A 19,880-nucleotide genomic window follows, 5' to 3' on the forward strand; every position below is an offset into this window, starting at 1 on the left:
GTGTTACTGTGACCCTTTGGCAAGATTATGTTGTCAAGAGTAATATTATTTAATCACATTATTTTGTGGTTGGCGTCAGGAAGGGCATCCAGCTGTAGAAACTCTGCCAAATCAGATTGGAGCCTAGTGTAGCCATCTGGTTCGCCAGTCCTCAGTCAAATCGTCCAACCCATGCCAGCATGGAAGGCGGACATTAAATGATGATGATGATGATGATTTTGGATTAATCATGCATTATCTTATAGCTTCAAAATTTTGATGATTGCTTATTCATTTTTAGAATGGCATTGTAGGGTAGGTGTGAGGGGCTGGATCTGGTTAGTTTGAACATAAAACAGGTAGAATATTTTGGCCAGATATGGCCAGCTTAACCTCTTAACATATTGTCCCGTATATTTTCATTCAGAGACAAAATAAGCATTTTGCCTGGTGTGCTAACGATTCTGCCAGCTTGACACCTCATTTTAGGCTTAATATTAAACATAAATTATCACTAGTGTTGGTGCCACGAAAGAGGCACCCAGTACACTCTGTAAAGTTGTCAATGTTATGACGGGTATCCAGCCCCACTGGAACCATGCCAAAGCGGAAACTGGAGCACAGTGCAGCCTTTCACTGAAGTGCAGTGCAAAGAGAAAGGCGACTTCAACTACAACTGAAACTGATATCAGACAAATGATGGGGGGGGGGGGGCAATTTAAAAAAAAAAAAAAAATTTCAGACAAATTTTTAAAAAATAAATAAAATTTCAAAATTAAAAATTTCAGACAAATGTTTAAAAAATAAATAAAATTTCAAAATTAAAAATTTTTTTTTTTAAATTAAAAGTCAAAGAAAATAGGTGAAGAAATAAATGAACGTACAACTCCGACAAGACCAGCAGATTTGCAAATACCAACATTCAAGTATTGCAATACCAGTTCGTCTTCTGCAGGGTGCACCTTCTGCACGTCTAATAGAGTTTCCAGCATCCATTCAAACTGGAAGCGTTCAGTGAAGAGATCAGACAAACACACAATCTGTTGGCAGAAAAAGGAGAAAACATTAGAATAGAAGGACAATAATTCATTCTACAATAGGCACAAGGCCTGACATTTTAGGGGGAAGGGGCTAGTCGATTACATTGATCCCAGTATTCAACTGGTACTTATTTTATTGACCAAAAGGATGCATGATAAGACCTCAGCAGAATAATAATAATAATAATAATAATAATAATAACTGTTTTTACTACAAGTACAAGGCCTGAAATTTTGGGGGGAAGGCCTTAGTGGATTGCATAGATCCCAATGCTCAACTGATACTTGATTAACCCTTTCGTTACCAACCTGGCCACAGCCAGCTGAAAAATTTTGGGGCTCAAACGACCAACCTTGCCTAAGCCAGCCGAGAATACCCATTGATATTTAAATGTGAATTTCAGCACAAATCATGTTAGTAAATTCGTGAAAACACTTGATTTCACTTTGTAAATAGTTGAGTTACAGTATCTGACATTGTTTGCTGGGATATTTGAGCTGTGCAAATTTTGGGAGATTTTTTTTACGCATTTTTCCTTTGGCAATTTTTTTTTTTTTTTCAAACTTTTAAAATGGGTAACAGTTTCATGCTATCAAGCAGTGATTCTGAACTTGGGGGCTTTTCAATGGAAGATAATGGAGAAACCAAGCGCTTGTAGGCTTGTTTGAAGCGATCACTATGGAAACAAACCATTATGCAGAAAGTAAACACTGAAAAAAAATGACATACATACATATATTCATACAACTATATATACCACCACCACTACCACCACCACCACCACCACCACAATTCCTCACCTCCCAAGCTGGAGCCCCACCACCAAATGTAGTTTAATATCTTGACCATCACAATTCACTCAACATCTAAGCCAGGAAATAATATTTTATTATTTGTGGTCTTAGCATTTTGAAGGAAGAGGGGGATGGGTGGGGAGTGGTGGGAGAGGAAGAACGCGAGTTCTAGAGCAGGTGGTGGTGGTGGTGGTGGTGGTGGTGGTGGTGATGGCAGAGCGTGTGAATATAAACAATACTTACTGATTTGACCACAGCATTGACCAGCATCGGAGGAGGCTTTGGTTTTGCAGTTGGAGAAAGCCACTGACCATAGAGCTCCAACAGAAACTGGAGGCAGGAATGGATGTCAAGGCCACTGACCGAAATTGACCTTTCTCGGCCTCCGTCCGTCGTCGACGGTGTCTGCTTCTTACGTTGGATGGGCGGACTCTCCATAGACTCTGGACTGTCCGATTCGGACAGACTCATCTCTAGCATGCCAACTATGGCCCATATCGAATCGATAGAGATCTGGTTTTGTGGACAGGAAAGAAACGTGAGAGGAATTGTTTATGACAACAACAAAAAAAAAAAAAGAAAAGAAATCAAATTAAAAGATAAAAATGTAAAAGAACTCAGAAGAGAAAGAAAGAAAGAGAGAGAAGTAGAGAAACTAAAAAAAGATTAAGAGATGTGTGTGTTGAGAGAGAGAGAGAGAGAGAGAGAGGGAGGGAGGGAGAAAGATGGAGAGAGAGAAAAGGGAAGAATTAGAAATTAAAAGAGAAATGTATAGGAAAAGAAAGTGAAAAAAATATATATATATATACATATACATACACACACACACGCACATACAGAAAAAAAGGGGAGGCAAATCCTGCAAAAGGAGAGAGAAAGAGAGGGAAAAGGAAAAACAAAGAGGCAGAAACTAACAGAATGTGTGTGTGTGTTTTGTTGTGGTACTGACCTGGCCAAGCATCAGTTCTTCTTCTCCGATTTCTCTCTCAAGATTTACCTCAAGCATCTGAAGGAAGGATGAATCAGGGTGGCCATTTCTGGAACTTGAATTACTGCTTATAGGACTAGAGGGAAAGAAAGAAAAAGATAATGTAGGTAGGGGTGTGGTTGTGTGGTAAGAAGAAGTTTGCTCCCCAACCATATAATTGTGGGTTCAGTCCCACTGTGTGCATGTGACACCTTGGGCAAGTGTCTTCTACTATAGCCCCATACCAACCAAAGCCATGAGTGGATTTGGTAGACAGAAACTCAATCTTTACTAGTGAAAATTTAGTTCACAAGGAGTGCACACATGTCAAGATAAGTAAGAATATAGTGTCAGCCACGCACAAAATTTGGTTAAAAGAAATTAAAGAATTCTGCCTTACTTTGAGCTGCAGATACGCTGTATGTGTTGTTCAATGAAACCACGGAGTGTGGCAAGCTTCTTCCCACATCTGAAATGAGATTAGTTTTGTATAAAAGTTTTAAAAGGTTTGATCGTGGAGAACTGAGAGACGAAGTGTAAATAAAATAACTTAGTCATCATTCAGCTAGTGTTAGGAACATAAATTGGGACTAAGGTTTGGTGGAAGATTTTAATTCAAAACTTAAGAAAACAAGACATTTGCACTCGGAGCCGAGTTGGTAACAAAAGGGTTAAGGGATTTGTCAATTGTCAACTGGGTGCTTTTCATGTGGTACCATCACCAGTACTATTTATGTAGTACCAGCACCAGTATTTTTTGTGTCTGGAAAAGAACATAAGTATAAAATTAAAAAAGAAAACAAGGAAAAGCTTTCAAAATTATAAATAATAATAATAATTATTATTATTCAAGACTTACTTTGTATGGAGAAATGCTAAAGGTTTATCCCGTGGGGCCATTTCATAGCGACTGTTAGAAGGATTGCCAGGGGAAGGTGTCAACATAGATTGTACTAATAAGGATGTTATAGCTTTCACAGCCAAAACCATTGCTTGAGATCTTTCCATTTCTTCCTGAAATGAAAAAAGAGAAAGATAAATAATAAACATGAATCAGCTTCTTGATAGTCTTAAATATAAAAAGATGGGTGGTTTGGCATTAGCAATAGAGCATCAGATAAAATGTAATAGCAGTAGCAGTAGCAATTGTAGTAGGACTGCAGTAGTGGTAGCAACAATAGTCCTAGCATTGATAGTACTAGAAGTGGTTTAGTGCCAGTAGTAGTAGTAGTAGCTATAACAACGGTGGTTTCAAATTATGATGCAAGGCCAGCAATTTCAGGGCAGAGGGTAGGTCGAACCCAGTACTCAACTGGTACTTATGTTATTGACCCCGAAAGGATGAAAGGCAAAGTCGCTCTTGGTGCTATTTGAACTCAGAACACGAAGACGGATAAAATGCCACTCAGCATTTTGTCCGGTATCCTAATGATATAGCCAGCTCACCACTTTAAAACTGTTATAATCATATTAACATCGGTAATAGTAACAGCAGTAGTACTCAATACTTTGGCTGTGATGCTTAAAATACTAAACACACTCGACTTTTAAATTCAAAATGTTCAGTTTTCTTTTGCATTTAACCTTTCAGCATTTAAACTGGCTTTATCCGGTCTCTCACACTTACCCTGCAATGTCATGCTAAAAGTAAACAATCCCGTAATCGAAATCTCAAAGCTATGAGACAATGCATGATTAAGTGAAAACAAGACGAAAAAGAGCACTCAGAGGGCACAAACCTCCGCCAAGGCAACACCAACGTCTTCTCAATGATTAGCCAAGGATTTTTAAAATGAAAATGTCTGAAATAAACTCGACTGTTCTCACAAACGAGAATACTAAAAATGAACCCGGTCGTTCTCAAAAATTAAGTAAAAAAAAAACAGGAAAAATAATCCAGAATCCTTGTCCAGTACCGGATCAATCCCAAAATCTAATCAGTCTGTGCCAGTCACAAGGCCAAACATCTCTGAAAGTTTCATCTGGATCCATCCAGGGGTTCTTGAGATATTTTGCCCACGGACCAACAAACAAACATGATTAAAACCTGGGTTATATTAAAAGGTTAATAAATAAGTAATAAGAGGTAATAAATAAGTATTACGTTTGATAAACTAATCTGAATGCTAAAGGGTTAAACGAGTCAAAAATTCTTGGAGACATATTAAAAAAAAAAAAGGACCCACCTCAGGAGAAAGATGTTCCTCTTCCATGGAGGGTGCAGAACTAACCACACCCAACAAACTCATCCAGGTTTCTTCAAACTGTTGTCGACTAATCCAACCTGGAAGAGACGAAGAGCATCCATCAAAAACACAAACACAGCAAAGTACCAACATCATCATCATCAGCGGCTTCATTACATAATAATACAAGCACCACAGCATAAACTTCCTTTGAGTCCACTTTGTTGATCCAAGTTTAATTCACCCCAGTGGTAGTTATCTCATAAATGTCAGCAATGCTCTTGGGAAGTGCAATTTTTCAATTACCATTGTCACCAGCCTCCACAGTGATGTCAACAGAGCTGGTCACTCAATGGTAATTGAAACAGTGTCTCAAGTCCACCCACGTTATCATTCTTTTCATACCCTGGTCAACTTTGCTTTTATCCTTCAAGTAGCCAATAAAGTATCAGACAAGTTGCTAGAGTCAATACAATCAACTGAAACCCTTACAGGTTTACCTCAGCTCAAAGACAGTCCAATGACTGAAAACAGTAAAAAAAAATTTAATAATAATAATAATAACAATAATTTCATTTATTTGTTTGCCAAAATCCTTTCTAGTATAAGCACAAAGCCTAAAATTTGTAGGGAAAGGGTTAGTTGATTACAATGAACCCAATGTTCAAATGGTACTTATTTTAACAACCCTGAAATGATAAAAGGCAAAGTTGACCTCGGCAGAGTTTGAACTCAGGGTATAAAGATGGGCAAAAATGCCACGATGCATTTTGTCCAACGTGCTAATGATTCTGCCAACTTCTGAAATTCAAAAGATAGTGTTCATGGGAACTGCCCATATCCTACGCAAAATACTTTCTATGTAATCTCAAATTTTAAAACTAACTCATAATTTTCTTATTTTTTCTTAAACATCCTCTAGAACAATACTATGTACAAAACCAAATATATGGCACCCTAGGCATAACACCAACATGAACTTCTAATTTGTTGTTTCTTGAGGTCTCTGGGTGAGACTTGGAGCCAACTTGTACAATTGCAAAGCAAAAGTCAAAGATAAAATAATAATATCAATAATATGTTAACAAACCTAAAGAATTGACTCTGAAGACAAACTCTTTCAGGACTTCCTTGTCCAGCAGATAGTCTAACGGTAATGGAGGTAACTTGGTCCGCATCTCCCCACTTGGTGAGGGCATCCAGCCCATCTTCCAGACAAGGGGTGGTGTTCGAGCATAACTGTTCAACAAAGGTAGCCGGGCAAGACCTGACAAAGTTTGAGGGTTCACAAAGAATTGAAAAGAAAAAGTGGAAATGAGTAAGAAACAGTTTGGCATCCAGAATGGTAATCTACAGAAAAACACAGAAGAGAAAAAAAAAACATCATCATTGTTATTATTATTATTATTATTATTATTATATAAAGTATGTGAAGCAGGATTAAAGGGTTAATTGAGAGAATTAAGAATTGTTTCAGATAATCACACAAGATGCATATACATGTGCACAAAGTTAGATTAGTTTAGAGATGTGAAGAGGAGAATTTAAGAGGCAGAGAGGTAGATTCATAGAAGGAAAAAGAAAGGCAGAGAGATGGATAGAAAAAAAGAGAGAGATGCTGAGAAAGATGAGAGAGAGAGAGAGAGAGGAAGATAGAAAAACAGAGTAAGATAAAGAAGAGAGAGAGAATGGAATCTAGAGATAAAGTGGGGAGAAAGGTGAAAAGTGGGAGTGAGAGAGAGAGAAGAGAGTGAGATAATGTTAAAGGGAGAAAAAGAAAAAAAGAGAGACAGAGTAACAAGAGGGAAAGAGAGAAAATCTGTACATTACCAACAATGATTTTACGAATGGGAGCAATCAAAAAGAGTGGCAGATGTTGATCCATTTGGCAACTGAGGCTGAGATGAGAGCGCAGACAATGCACCAGTTCAGATATATGATCACAGGACACAACCACATGGTGGTAATCTAGGGAAAGACAAAAGTAGAAAAGAGAGAGTAAGAATAATACAAGACATGTCAAAACGTATAAGAAACGAGTTATGGTTAATTACATTATAATTAACTAATTAACCTCATCTTTAAAGAAGAAATACGTTTTTTTTACAATATTTATATCTGCATCATGCCAGGTGAAATGCTTAGCGGTATTTCATCTGCCGCTACGTTCTGAGTTCAAATTCTGCCGAGGTCGACTTTGCCTTTCATCTTTGCGGGGTCGATTAAACAAGTACCAGTTACGCACTGGGGTCAATGTAATCGACTAAATCCCTTTGTCTGTCCTTGTTTGTCCCCTCTAAGTTTAGCCCCCAGTGGGCAATAAAGAAATAAATATTTATATCTCCAAAACATTTCAATCTCCGATCATCATCAGGTATTTTATTCCAAGATGACTTCACACATGTCAAATGTCTTCTGTCATCCACACTACAGACAATTTCTTTAATGCCTTTATTTTCTTCTCCCAGCTTATCCATGATCCACCATTCATGCATGCTGATATTACTCATCTAACAGAACAATGCTTGCATCATTTGTGTATATAATACACAAGGGTTGGCAGAATTGTTAGCACAAAAGATGAATTGCTGAGTGATATTTCATGTCTTCACATGATGAGTTCACATTCTGCTAAGGTTGACTTTGCCTTTCATCCTTTTGAGTTTGATAAAATAAGTACCAGTTGAGCACTGGGGTCGATGTAATCGACTTAATAAAACTCCTAGGTAAGTGTATAAAAACTGCACCCCTCTACCAAGCCATGTCAAGCCAGTGTGGAAGAGTAGGCTCATCAAACTAGTATGGTCTCAAGTTCAAATTCACAGCCTCCACATCAGACCATGGTTGGTGGAGAAAACATGCTGAGGTCATCATCCTACAATGGACTAAACATTGGCAATCCAATCCACAAGTAATGGGCACCAGTAAATAAAAAGCAATTTTAAGTGAATGTGGTCAAGTTTACTTACCATCAAAACTCTGTTTTGGCTGATCATCATGGACATCTTGGTTGGGTAGAATGGCCAGTTTCATACCAGGGAGAACCATTACTGCAACCATTGAAAGTTTGACAACAATAAGTGAGGAAAAGAAAGAAAGAAAAAAAAACATGAGAATCCTTATATAAAATAAAATTTTGTAGCTTTATAGATTCACAAAAATAGCAAATGGAAATTAGAAGTAATAATAGTTATCTGTCCCATGTGCTGGTATGGACATGTCCACCGTTTCCGGCTAGACCATCCTACCAGGGCTTTACTCTCATTTGATGAGCAGCTGTGGCTGGAAGAGGTCTTGTGGCTGGATGTGATTGGGGAAGAATTCCAGAGGATTGACATCACCTTGGAGGATGCAATGGGGTTGGCACGAGACTGCCATTGATAGAGAACACTAGTGGACCTGGTCACCTCTGTGCACGGTGACACCTGCTGGACCACTAATTTGTCATGACCTCAGCCCCATCAAGGAAAAGCATGAAGCCAGCCGAGCTTAGACAATTCTATTCATCTGATGTCCTTCAATAAGGATGTTTGTATTATATTTTGTAACAAGAATGCTAAGTACTGCTCTCTTCTCTCCCAATTGCTAAACCACTAATGCTCTATGAAGAAAAAGAACACACATTCCATGAATTTCTTCCAGACTGTAATCATTTTCCATCAATAAGAAACATCTGGCTTCATAGGATGTTTAATTAATATAACCCAGGTTATATCATACTGATGATTTCTAAAAGGAATGAAATAGTCTAAGTGGTAATCTCATGTGGGTTGGTACTAAAAGGGTTAGTCATAAGACTGTTCCATCAGAATCAACTTGGTGCTTTAAATAACAACCAACCAACCAATGATCTTTAAATACCATTCACAAACATTCCTCAAAGATATCAAAATGAAAAAAAAACAAACACTGTAACCTGTAACTTACAGGATTCTAACAAACGATAGACAGTCTTCACACAAGTGCAAACCCAGCTTATGTGATCTTTTTGTCCGACCACATTAGCAAGCTGCGGGTTCTGCAATACCACAGAGAGGCCTTCGAGAGCTATTTGGATTTGGTTTGATGGAGGAAGTGTAGAATGCTGGATGAGCCAATTTATCATCTGACAAAAAGAAAAGAAGAAAAAAAAAACATTAGAATCCTTTTGTGACCAAATTTTTAACAAGTACATGTTCTACCAGATCTGCATTTTAATTTTGGAAAATAATCAGGAATTCAGAGACGTTTAGTGAAATAAGCAACTTATGATTTTTGAAAAGAATATGTTTACTTATCCATTAGTTTTTACTGGTTTCTACCAAAACACACAGCAGCATAGGGTAGTTTTTCTACCTGCCCAGCTCTTGTCAACCATTCTACCTGTGCATGCATGGACGACGGACATTAAACAATGATGATGATGATGATGATGGGCTTTTACTGAATTCATTCACAAGGCATCAGCCATCCTGGGGCTTTAGTAGAAGACACTTGAAACAAGGTGCCATGCAGTGGGACCACATGGCAGCAAAGCAAGTTTCTTAACCCCACACAGCCATGCCTGTACTTATATATATAAAATATGTATGTGTGTGATTATATATATATATAACCACTCTATATATATATATATAGCGTATATAACCACTCTCTGAGTGGTTGGCGTCAGGAAGGGCATCCAGCTGTAGAAACTCTGCCAAATTTAGATTGGAGCCTGGTGTTGCCATCTGGTTTCACCAGTCCTCAGTCAAATCGTCCAACCCATGCTAGCATGGAAAGCGGACGTTAAACGATGATGATGATGATGATATACCAGGTTTTTAAAAAAAGTAAATAAGTACTAGGGTCAATTCATCATCATCATCACCATCGTTTAACGTCCGCTTTCCATGCTAGCATGGGTTGGACGATTTGACTGAGGACTGGTGCAACCGGATGGCTACACCAGGCTCCAATCTCATTTGATTAAAAATTCTGCAAGGCAGTGCCCCAGCATGGCCACAGTCTAAACTGAAATAAGTAAAAGATAAAGATCTAAACCATGTATTTACTCTATTTCATTTCATAATAGGGTCTAAAAAATTATCTTTTCCTATGGTTTACAATTAGAATTAGGGGTTAAGGAGGCCAAAAGCAGTGGTGACAGTTGTGAGTGGGTGGTGGGGGTGATAGTGGTAACCATGGTGACAAGAATAAGAGTCAACAGCCAGGTGCTTACCTCTAGTGTTAGTATGATAAACCGACAGACGTCTGTCTGTGACTCCTGAGGCACTGCCGGCTGCCATGGAAACAACATCAATGACTGCAGATACTGCAGCAGTGAGGCAGCAAACTGGAACACAGCATCCATCCAGGCAGCATCTATAAAGAAATCCTCCATCTTCTCCTGGTATTGGATTTCACAAGGACTCATAGGAATTCCAGGAGGGGGGAAATCAACAAGGACCTGAAAAAAAGGAGGGGGTGAAGAAGAAAAAAAAGAGAGAAAATGAAACATTGAAGATAGATTTCACAGAAGATTCAAATTTTTCTGACAAAAAGACATTTACTGTCCTGGAACAGAGAATCTTGAAGCACACATAAGGCTATAAATAACTGGCACTTATTCGGTTACGACGATGAGTGTTAGAATTGATCCAATCAACAGAACAGCTGGCTTGTGAAATTAATGTTAGCAAGTGGCTGAGTAACCCACAGACAGGTGGACCTTTAACATAGTCCTCAGAGAGGTTCAGTGTGACACAGACTGTGACAAAGCTGGCTCTTTTGAAATACAGGTTCTACTCAATTTTGCCAGCTGAGTGGATTGGATCAATGTGAAATAAAGTGTCTTGCTCAAGGACACAATGCATTAGTGGGAATTGAACTCACAACTTCACAATCATGAGCTGAATGCCCTAACCACTAAGCCACATGCCTTCCTGTAAATATTGGGTTAAAAAAAGCCTTTTTGGATAGAAAAATTTGAAGGCTGTCTACAGATGTGAATTCATATCCCACAAATAACCTTTGATTTTCTGCCCAAAAGGAATTTTTCAACCCAATATTTAATGCTGTTATTTATAGCTTTATGTGCTGTGCTTCGAGATCCACTGTTCCAGCAAAAGAATTATTTTACATTCTCTTAAAAGTTAACCAATTCTTATGATATCAACAAAAATATTTACATACCCATGCCAGTGACATGTAAAAAGGCCCCAGTGCCGGCGACACATAAAAGGCCTCTGTGCCGGTGCCACGTAAAAGGCACCTGTATTGGTGACACATGAAAGGCATGCAGGGCCCTCTCTGCAAAATGACTGGATGTTAGGAAAGGAATCCAGCCATAGAAACCAAACCCAAAAAAGAGCCTGGTGCAGCTCTGCAGCTGCAGTCAAACCGTCTAACCCATACCAGCATGGAAAATAGGCATTAAATGATTATGATGATGATGATGATAATGATGATGATGATGATGATCCAGTCTGGCATTAGTTGCCATGGCTAAAACAAACTAGAGTTATGTATAGATTAATGCCAGACAGGATTCAAACTAGGGACAGCGAAAAATGGTTAAATAAGGCAAAGAAAAAAAAAAAGGGGGTAGAAAGTAAAAAATAGTTACCTGGTGTGGAACAGGGAGCATATTAATCACGCTGTTAATGTGTCGGAAGAGCATGAGCTGGGCGGCCTGGAACAGGGGTTCGTATGTGACTTCGGACGAACGGGACATATTCACAGGTTCACCACGTAAACATGACGACATCTCGTCCATGCGGTGTTGTTCAAGAGTGCATAAGGTGCCTAATGAGATGCACTCTTTCAAAATAGAAGGGCTGAACTCCTGCAATGAATATAAGAACAAAACAACTATGACAATACCCTCTAGACTACAAACTGGGAGTTTTGGAGGAGTATTTATGCTATTTCTTTGTTTTTTATGTGTGTGAAGTTGTACTTTGTCTAGTGTGGTAAGAAGCTTGCTTTTCAACTACGGATGAAAGGCAAAGTCAACCTCAGCAGAATTTGAACTCAGAACATAGCGGCGGACAAAATACCGCTAAGCATTTCGCCTGGCGTGCTAAGGTTTCTTATTTCTTTATTGCCCACAAGGAGCTAAACATAGAGGGAACAAACAAGGAAAGACAAAGGGATTAAGTCGACTACATCGACCCCAGTGCGTAACTGGTACTTATTTTATCGACCCTGAAAGGATGAAAGGCAAAGTTGACCTCGGCGGAATTTGAACTCAGAATGTAATGGCAGACAAAATACCTTTAAGCATTTCGCCCGGTGTGCTAACGATTCTGCTAGCTCACTGCCTTCACACGTTATCAATAATGAAAACAAAAGATTTTAAAATAAAAAAAGAAAAGAAAGCGTTGTACAAGAATTTGTACCTTGGCCATGATAACTGTCAATATATCAGCATAGTCAAGTTTTTGTAAGAGCAGGGCACATTCTCTTGTGTTGGGTTCTGCGCCAAAACATTGATCCTTAACAACAGATAGATACCATTCCTGCAAAGAAAACAGCAAAAGGTTTATTTCTCTTTTAAAAGTGCAAGAAATCATATAACTGGGAAATGGCTTTAATGGGGTTTTTTAAATAAATAAAAAAAAAATTCCAAATTAGATTATAATTCACTATTTAATATTTTTTAAAAATTCAAAATGATTTCTTTTCATGATTTAAAATTTTTATAAACAGCAGTAATTAGTTAAATAATTAAAGGTCTGGAATATGTTGAGAGGTGATTTATTATCAAAACGAGTCAAGTTTTAATAACAGAGCCAATTGGAGTTAAGAGAATAATTTACTTTAAATCTTAGCTTACCTTGTCAACGGTGATATCTGCAACAGGTGGTGTTGGTAAAGATAACGGGTGTGTTCTTTCAGGAGATAAATTACAGCTGTTGGTTGGGCAGAGAACTTGATGGAATTTGCTCAGAAGAGAGGCCAACCGTGCATGACTATGAAACAATCAAAGTTATAAGAAAGAGCAATGATGGTGAATGTTTACAGACAGAATAATAAACACACACACACACACACACACACACACACACATTCCTTCATGCATGTATAATATTCATCAACATTGTTTGATGTCCATTTCCATGCTGGCATGGGTTGGACGGTTTGACAGGAGCTGGCCAGCCAGGGAGCTGTCCAAACAACAAATTGTCTGTTGTGGCATGGTTTCTATGGTTGGAGGCCCTTGCTAATAGCACCAACCACTTTCCAGAGTGTGCTGGATGCTTTTAATGTGCTACCAGCAGAGGTGCATTTACACAGCAGTGACACGAGTGCATTTTACATGGCACTGGTACCTGTAAAAGACAAGCTTGTATGTATGGATGACTGATTTCACTTACCACACACACACACACACACACACACATGATGGGCTTCTTTCAGTTGCTGTCTTCTAAATCCACTCACAAGATTTTGGTCAACCTGAAGCTATAGTAGAAGACACTTTCCCAAGGTGTCACACAGTAGGACTGAACCTGCAACCATGTGGTTAGGATGCAAACTTCTTACCACACAGCCACAGACTCATACCGGAGCATCATCCTTAAGAGACAAGTGAACAGAACCTATCAACCTCATTAAAGCATTATTTCAACAACTACAGAATACAAACCATGTTCAAGAAGAAAATACTTACCGTTTAGCTAGTCCATTGTTTTTTATGAACTGCACTAGTTTCTCCAAGTCTTCTAATGGTAATTGGTTACTGCTTTCCTAAAACAAACATCCACAAAGAATTACAAACGCAGAGGTATAATTAATTAGCTACAAAGACTGATGTAAATATATACAGGAAGATATGAGAAGCACCGATTTCAGGTGTTTTTTACGTGCCACCTGCACAGGAGCCAAATTTATTGTATGAGACCCTTCAAGGTGGCGCTGAAGCATGGCCACAGTCAAATAACTGAAACAAGTAAAAGATAAAAAATATCTGTACGCATACATGCATAATTGTCCGAGACGGTTCACAAAAGAATTCAAATGTAAATGTATGCCATCTGACCCCATGTATGCGTATCCATGTGCAAGTTCCCATGTCCTGTAGTCACGTTCATGCATTACAGAGAAAAGAATCAATCATATCAGAGCAAGAAGAACTTACTTCAACCACTTCTGCAAGAAGTGTCTCAAGCCGTCTGCAGGCAATACTGTCACAAATGCGGGCCACAGATAAATGGTGTGTGTGCAGGAATTTGTCAATTAGCAAAGTCAAAAGTGCACCGCTCTGGCTCAGGTGGATCGCTTCTAAACACTGCAGAGTTTTCTTCACAAGAGATGGCTACAAATAAACAAATAAATAAATCAATATCATGATCATGATCATGATCATCATCATCATCTAACATTTGTTTTCCATGGTGGTATGGGTTGGACAGTTTGACAGGAGCTGGAAAGCCAGAAAGATGCTCCAAAAATAGATGAATAAAAAATGTCACAAGACAGAAAGGTCATTTGTATGTTCATTGAACATTGTAGTCCTCAATATACAAAAATGACAAGATGGTCACAACTGGAATGTCTTTGATTACAGTTTGCTCCATTAAGGTTGACATGGAGTTCATCACCATCGTCAATCAATCAATCAATCAATCATTATCAATCATTCTACTGCTGCAAGGGACGGCTGTGTGATTAAGAAGCTCACTCCACAACCATGGGATCTTAAGTTCAATCCTAGTGCATAACACCTTTAGCAAATGTACTTTTACCACAGGTATTACAACCAAGAACTCTGCCATTTCATTGATTTGAGAAGAAGGAAGGGCAAAGTTAGCCTTGGCAGGATTTGAACTCAGAACATAATTAACCCATAAAGCGCTGGGATTTGCACTTACATAGCATGGACTCGCTGAGCACATTTTAATGAAAATGAGACTACCATACACACATAAAAATCAAAAAATAGTTAAAATATCTTTTTAGTATATAATGGTGGTAAGTTTTACATCATCTGAAAAGTCATTAGTCAAACTATTAGACCTCTTGCATTCTGGTGGGTATTGGTGCGTTTGAGTGACATTAGACCCAAACAAACATCCATAAATTAAATGCTTCTATCTGGGCCACGATCGTGGCCCATTGCGTTGTATGTGTTAATTGAGAAAGTAAAAGTGACAAATTAACAGAAGGATTAAAGCAGAGGACAGAATGCCTTGTGGTATTTGTTGCAGCCCTTCTGTATCCCTCACTATCAGAACTGGCACCAAGAAGGTGGCAGGAAAGGAGCACTGACATTGTGATCCTACCAAAACCTTCACTATCACACACATAGACATATATAAACACATGTATAAGTATATATACATCTATACCCATACACATGCACACACAAAATTTTTGTACACACAGGCACACACTCATATATGCACACACACACACATTCTTCCTCTCAGCAAATGGAGTATTATCAGTACATAAAGCTATCTTACCTTAGTCAAGTTCTCAAACCTGGAATGTATAGCTTGGATGAACAGGCCACTGGCGGCAGAGTTTCGGTGAATTGCACTACACACAATATAAAATACAGGAGAATGGTAAATGGAAGAAATCAATTGCCACAAGAAATCAATTTTACTGATTCTGTCATTCATCTATCAATGACAACAGACATTAAATGACAATATATCCTTAATTCTATTAACCATGTCCTCATTTCTATTAATCCTATCTTTAATTCTATTAATTATCCCCTGAATATTATTAATTAGCCAAGCTGGCAGAAATGTTAGCACACCAGACAAAATGCTTAGCAGTATTTTGTCTGTTTTTTACATTATGAGTTCAAATTCCACCAAGGTTGACTGCCTTTCATCCTTTCAGGGTCGATAAATTAAGCCCCAGTTGCGTACTGGGGTCGATCTAATCGACTGGCCCTCTCCTCCAAAATAATTTTGGGCCTTGTGCCTAGAGTAGAAAAGAATATTTTTAAAAAAGGTGGTGACCTGGCAGAAATGTTAGCACGCCGGGCAAAATGCTTAGCGGTATTTCTTCTGTCTTTACATTCTGAGTTCAGATTCCGCCGAGGTGGACTTAGCCTTTCATCCTTTCAGGGTCGATAAATTAAGTACCAGTTACGCACTGGGTCGATCTAATCGACTGGCTCCTCCCCATAAATTTCAGGCCTTGTCTCTAAAGTAGAAAAGAATACTATTAATTATGCTCTTAATTCTATTAATTATGTCCTTAAATTAATCATGTCCTAAATTCTATTCTGTTCTTCAATCTTTTAATTCTGCCCTCAGTCGGGGTAAATAATATTGTTACTGACAACGCGTAAGCTTTTACAGTGATAAAGATTTATAAAGGGAATAAGAATAAATTTAATTTTCAGTAAAGAATATTAATCCTGACCTGACTAAGTCTTGTACAGGAGATTCATGTGATAGTTCCACCAGATCGTTAACATGATTGATTATTAATTGAGTCATGTGTTCAGCATCTGTCAAGTTCTCACACTAGAAAAAATTCAATCGTTAGTCATTAAATAATTAGTTCAATCAAATCATAGAAAGGAGAGAAAAGATCAACAGAAATCGAAAATGTTACAGCATAAAATAAAAGCAGGAGGTTTGAACGCAGCTCAAGGAGAGGGGGGAGTAAGGAGACATGATTAAGAAGTTCAATTCACAATCACATGGTTCTATGTTCAATCCCACTCCATGGTACCTTGTCTGAGTGTCTTCTACCATAGTCTTGGGAGTGACATTGGCCAAATAGAAACTGTATAGAATCCAAAGGTAGCTTGTGCCTGTTTTAGGGTAGTAGAGACAATCTTTTACCAGGTTCACACAAGCCCTTGACTCTTGAATGCCTTTAGTATAGCTCACTTTGTGGTAAGTATTTGAGTTAGGTTTCCAGTCTAAGAATAACTCGATGCTTAGGTGTACTGTTTCTGACTTTTGCAGCCTCCTCCTCCTCATCATCATCATTTAATGTCCACTTTTCTATGTGATGAGATGAGACAAGAAGAGTGGAGAAGCCAGAATGGGACCAGAACAGTGGCAGAAAACAGAGCTGCTTGGAGATAATTGTATTGCAGATTTATGTGCCTCACAGCATGGAGAGAACTAACAAACTAGCTAGCTTTCCAAACTTGCATGAGTCAGACACAATTTGCTGAGGCAAACTCTACAGCTGGGTACCCTTCCTGTCACTAACCTTCACTTGTTTCCAAGCAAGGTAATATTTCCACCATGGCTAGACATGTTTCTCATGGAAGACTGGAAATGAAATAACCTTGTGTATGATGATGGATGTTCATTTACAATTACCACAAGATGTCTAAACAGGGGTACCCACAAATATATATATATATACACACACATATGCACACATACAAAGAAAACTGAGCAAATAAAGAGTGAGACGAACCACATAATCACAGAAGAGAACCAGTGCTCCACGTCGGACAATCTCAACATTGCAACTGTGAACTGGTGTTCTTGGAATGTCAGGCATTACTGACAGATGGTGGCTGAAAACAGAGAGGAAGAGAGAGAGATACAACCATCAGTTAAAGGTAAATAAAGTCAAGGGTGGGTGCAGTGAGGTGTGGAAGGGGCTGCAACTAATTATGCATGCTATTTTGATCTTTGTTTATGGCTTATGAAGGTGCACAGCCTATAAATATATATATATATCATATATATCTGTGTGTGTGTGTGTGTGTGTGTGTGTGTGTGTGTGTGTGTGTATGACGATATAAATGCAAAGAAGTATGAAAATAAGGCATGTATATGTAGAAGTATAACCAGTTTATTGCACATAAATTTTAACAATAAAATCTTATATGGACCCCACAAAGGGCCATATGAAGTCTGATTGCGAAAAATGAAGATGGGAGATGGAATATATGAGAATTTATCATCAATCATGACAATTGTTTCGACACATCTAGCATCGTTTCCTCAGGAGCATCTGGCAGTGCAGATGTATCTCGTCAGGTGATAAATAAATACAACTCGTTAAAATAACTGTTCCATAATGTAACTTCCTGTTTTGTAGAAAGAAAAGCAGCCAGATGGAGGAAATATAAGCTGGCAGGTGTAAACCATTCATTTTATTATTCATTATATATATATATATATATATATATGTATATATATATATATATATATGGGCCTCACCGAGGCGATGACTACGGACCGAGACCTTTGGAAATGGGCTGTGCGTGAGAAGACCCGGCAAGCCAAGTAAGATCGTTGCCAGTGCCCCTGGACTGGTTCTTGTGCGGGTGGCACATGAGATGCACCATTTTGAGCGTGGCCGTTGCCAGTACCGCCTGACTGGCTCCTGTAGGATTTTCGAGCGAGATCGTTGCCAGTGCCCCTGGACTGGCTTGTGCGGGTGGCACATAAAAGACACCATTTCGAGCGTGGCCGTTTTCGTGCGGGTGACACGTAAAAGCACCCACTACACTCTCTGAGTGGTTGGCGTTAGGAAGGGCATCCAGCTGTAGAAACTCTGCCAAATCAGACTGGAGCCTGGTGTTGCCATCCGGTTTCACCAGTCCTCAGTCAAATCGTCCAACCCATGCTAGCATGGAAAGCGGACGTTAAACGATGATGATGATATATGTATATATATATATATAATGAATAATAAAATGAATGCCAATCAATCCATACCGGCCCATATATGAACACAAAAACAGGGAAAATATTCACCAATGCGAACATGAACTGCAAAAGTAGAAATCTAATCTACTGCATCAAATGCCCTAATTGTGAAGAATTGTACGTTGGCCAGACAGGTAATGCACTATCGGAACGCTCACGGGTACATCGACAACAGATTAAAAACCCAGAAGTCCGCCAAATACCACTGAGTAACCATCTAGCAACATGTGGTCATCAAACTTTTATTATATTTCCATTCCATAAACTTTACAACCGGAATGAAATTAAAAGAAAATGCAAAGAAAAGGACTTTATTAAGAAATTCAAACCCACTCTTAACAAACAATGATTAAATCCATCTTACTTGGGGTTTAAAAATCTTATCCCTGTAACCAAAACACAAAAAATCTCTCAGATATCATCATTTCTATAAATAGATTTGGCATCATTTCTAAGAACAGCCAAACACCTACTGGGGTTTTAAAATCTTATCCCTACAACCCACACAAAACAATAAATTAAAATATCATCATTTCTAAAAATAGATTTGACATCAATTCTAAAAGTGGCCAAACACCTACTGCTGCCGTCCAAAGGAATTGGTATAAAAGACAGAAAACCAGCCAACTAATTACAGTCTGTTAAAGTCCGTCATACCGGCCATGACGAAGGGAAATAGCCCTGAAACTCGAGTCGCCTTTATATATTTATATTTATATATTTATATATTTGATCCTTTATATTGAACACTCAATATTTCATCTACATTCAATACTTTCTTTCATGGTGCCATCCATTTTTATTTTATTTTATTTTATATTGTATATTATATTATATATTGTATATTGCATATTCTATACCCCACATTGGTTCTGCAGGAATATAAATAAAACATAAAAAATAGACAGTGTTGGAACTCTTTTAAACTAAATAATATATATATATATATATATATATATGGGAGAATTTACGAAAAAAAACAACAACAGACGAGGACAGGTGGTGTAAACAACAAAAGGATGTATTAGTTTAACGCTTGGGAATACAGAAAGTCTCTAACGTTTTGAGCTACGCTCTTCAACAGAAAGAATACAGCGAAAACAAGGAGAAAAACACGGAGAAAAAAAAAAAGGAGAAAAAAAATTGAATGTTTTGTCAGCGATCAATCACATATATATATATATATATATATATATATATATATATATATATATATATATATATATATATATATATATATACATATCTATACACGCACATACATACAGATAAGCACTTGGCCTGGAATGAAACC

At 38.1% G+C, this 19,880-nt stretch overlaps 1 protein-coding gene across 2 annotated transcripts in view; it reads right to left on the reverse strand.

Moving 5' to 3' along the window:
* Positions 1-19,880, reverse strand: part of LOC106883334 (huntingtin) — a 70,635-nt gene that overhangs the window by 7,682 nt on the left and 43,073 nt on the right. For both annotated transcript variants that reach the window (XM_089362229.1, XM_089362230.1), the window contains exons 33-51: positions 17,340-17,442; positions 16,320-16,423; positions 15,398-15,473; positions 14,071-14,247; positions 13,603-13,679; positions 12,766-12,901; positions 12,329-12,448; positions 11,554-11,772; positions 10,168-10,395; positions 8,895-9,072; positions 7,937-8,017; positions 6,798-6,935; positions 6,058-6,234; positions 4,968-5,065; positions 3,641-3,795; positions 3,182-3,250; positions 2,764-2,878; positions 2,058-2,327; positions 864-1,019 (exon numbers count right to left, since the gene is read on the reverse strand). In XM_089362229.1, the coding sequence (XP_089218355.1) occupies positions 864-1,019; positions 2,058-2,327; positions 2,764-2,878; positions 3,182-3,250; positions 3,641-3,795; positions 4,968-5,065; positions 6,058-6,234; positions 6,798-6,935; positions 7,937-8,017; positions 8,895-9,072; positions 10,168-10,395; positions 11,554-11,772; positions 12,329-12,448; positions 12,766-12,901; positions 13,603-13,679; positions 14,071-14,247; positions 15,398-15,473; positions 16,320-16,423; positions 17,340-17,442 (2,677 nt within the window). The remainder of the gene's footprint in view (positions 1-863; positions 1,020-2,057; positions 2,328-2,763; positions 2,879-3,181; positions 3,251-3,640; positions 3,796-4,967; positions 5,066-6,057; positions 6,235-6,797; positions 6,936-7,936; positions 8,018-8,894; positions 9,073-10,167; positions 10,396-11,553; positions 11,773-12,328; positions 12,449-12,765; positions 12,902-13,602; positions 13,680-14,070; positions 14,248-15,397; positions 15,474-16,319; positions 16,424-17,339; positions 17,443-19,880) is intronic.

Source organism: Octopus bimaculoides, chromosome 14 (assembly GCF_046866305.1).
Source record: "Octopus bimaculoides isolate indiv1 chromosome 14, ASM4686630v1, whole genome shotgun sequence".
Taxonomy (NCBI): domain Eukaryota; kingdom Metazoa; phylum Mollusca; class Cephalopoda; order Octopoda; family Octopodidae; genus Octopus; species Octopus bimaculoides.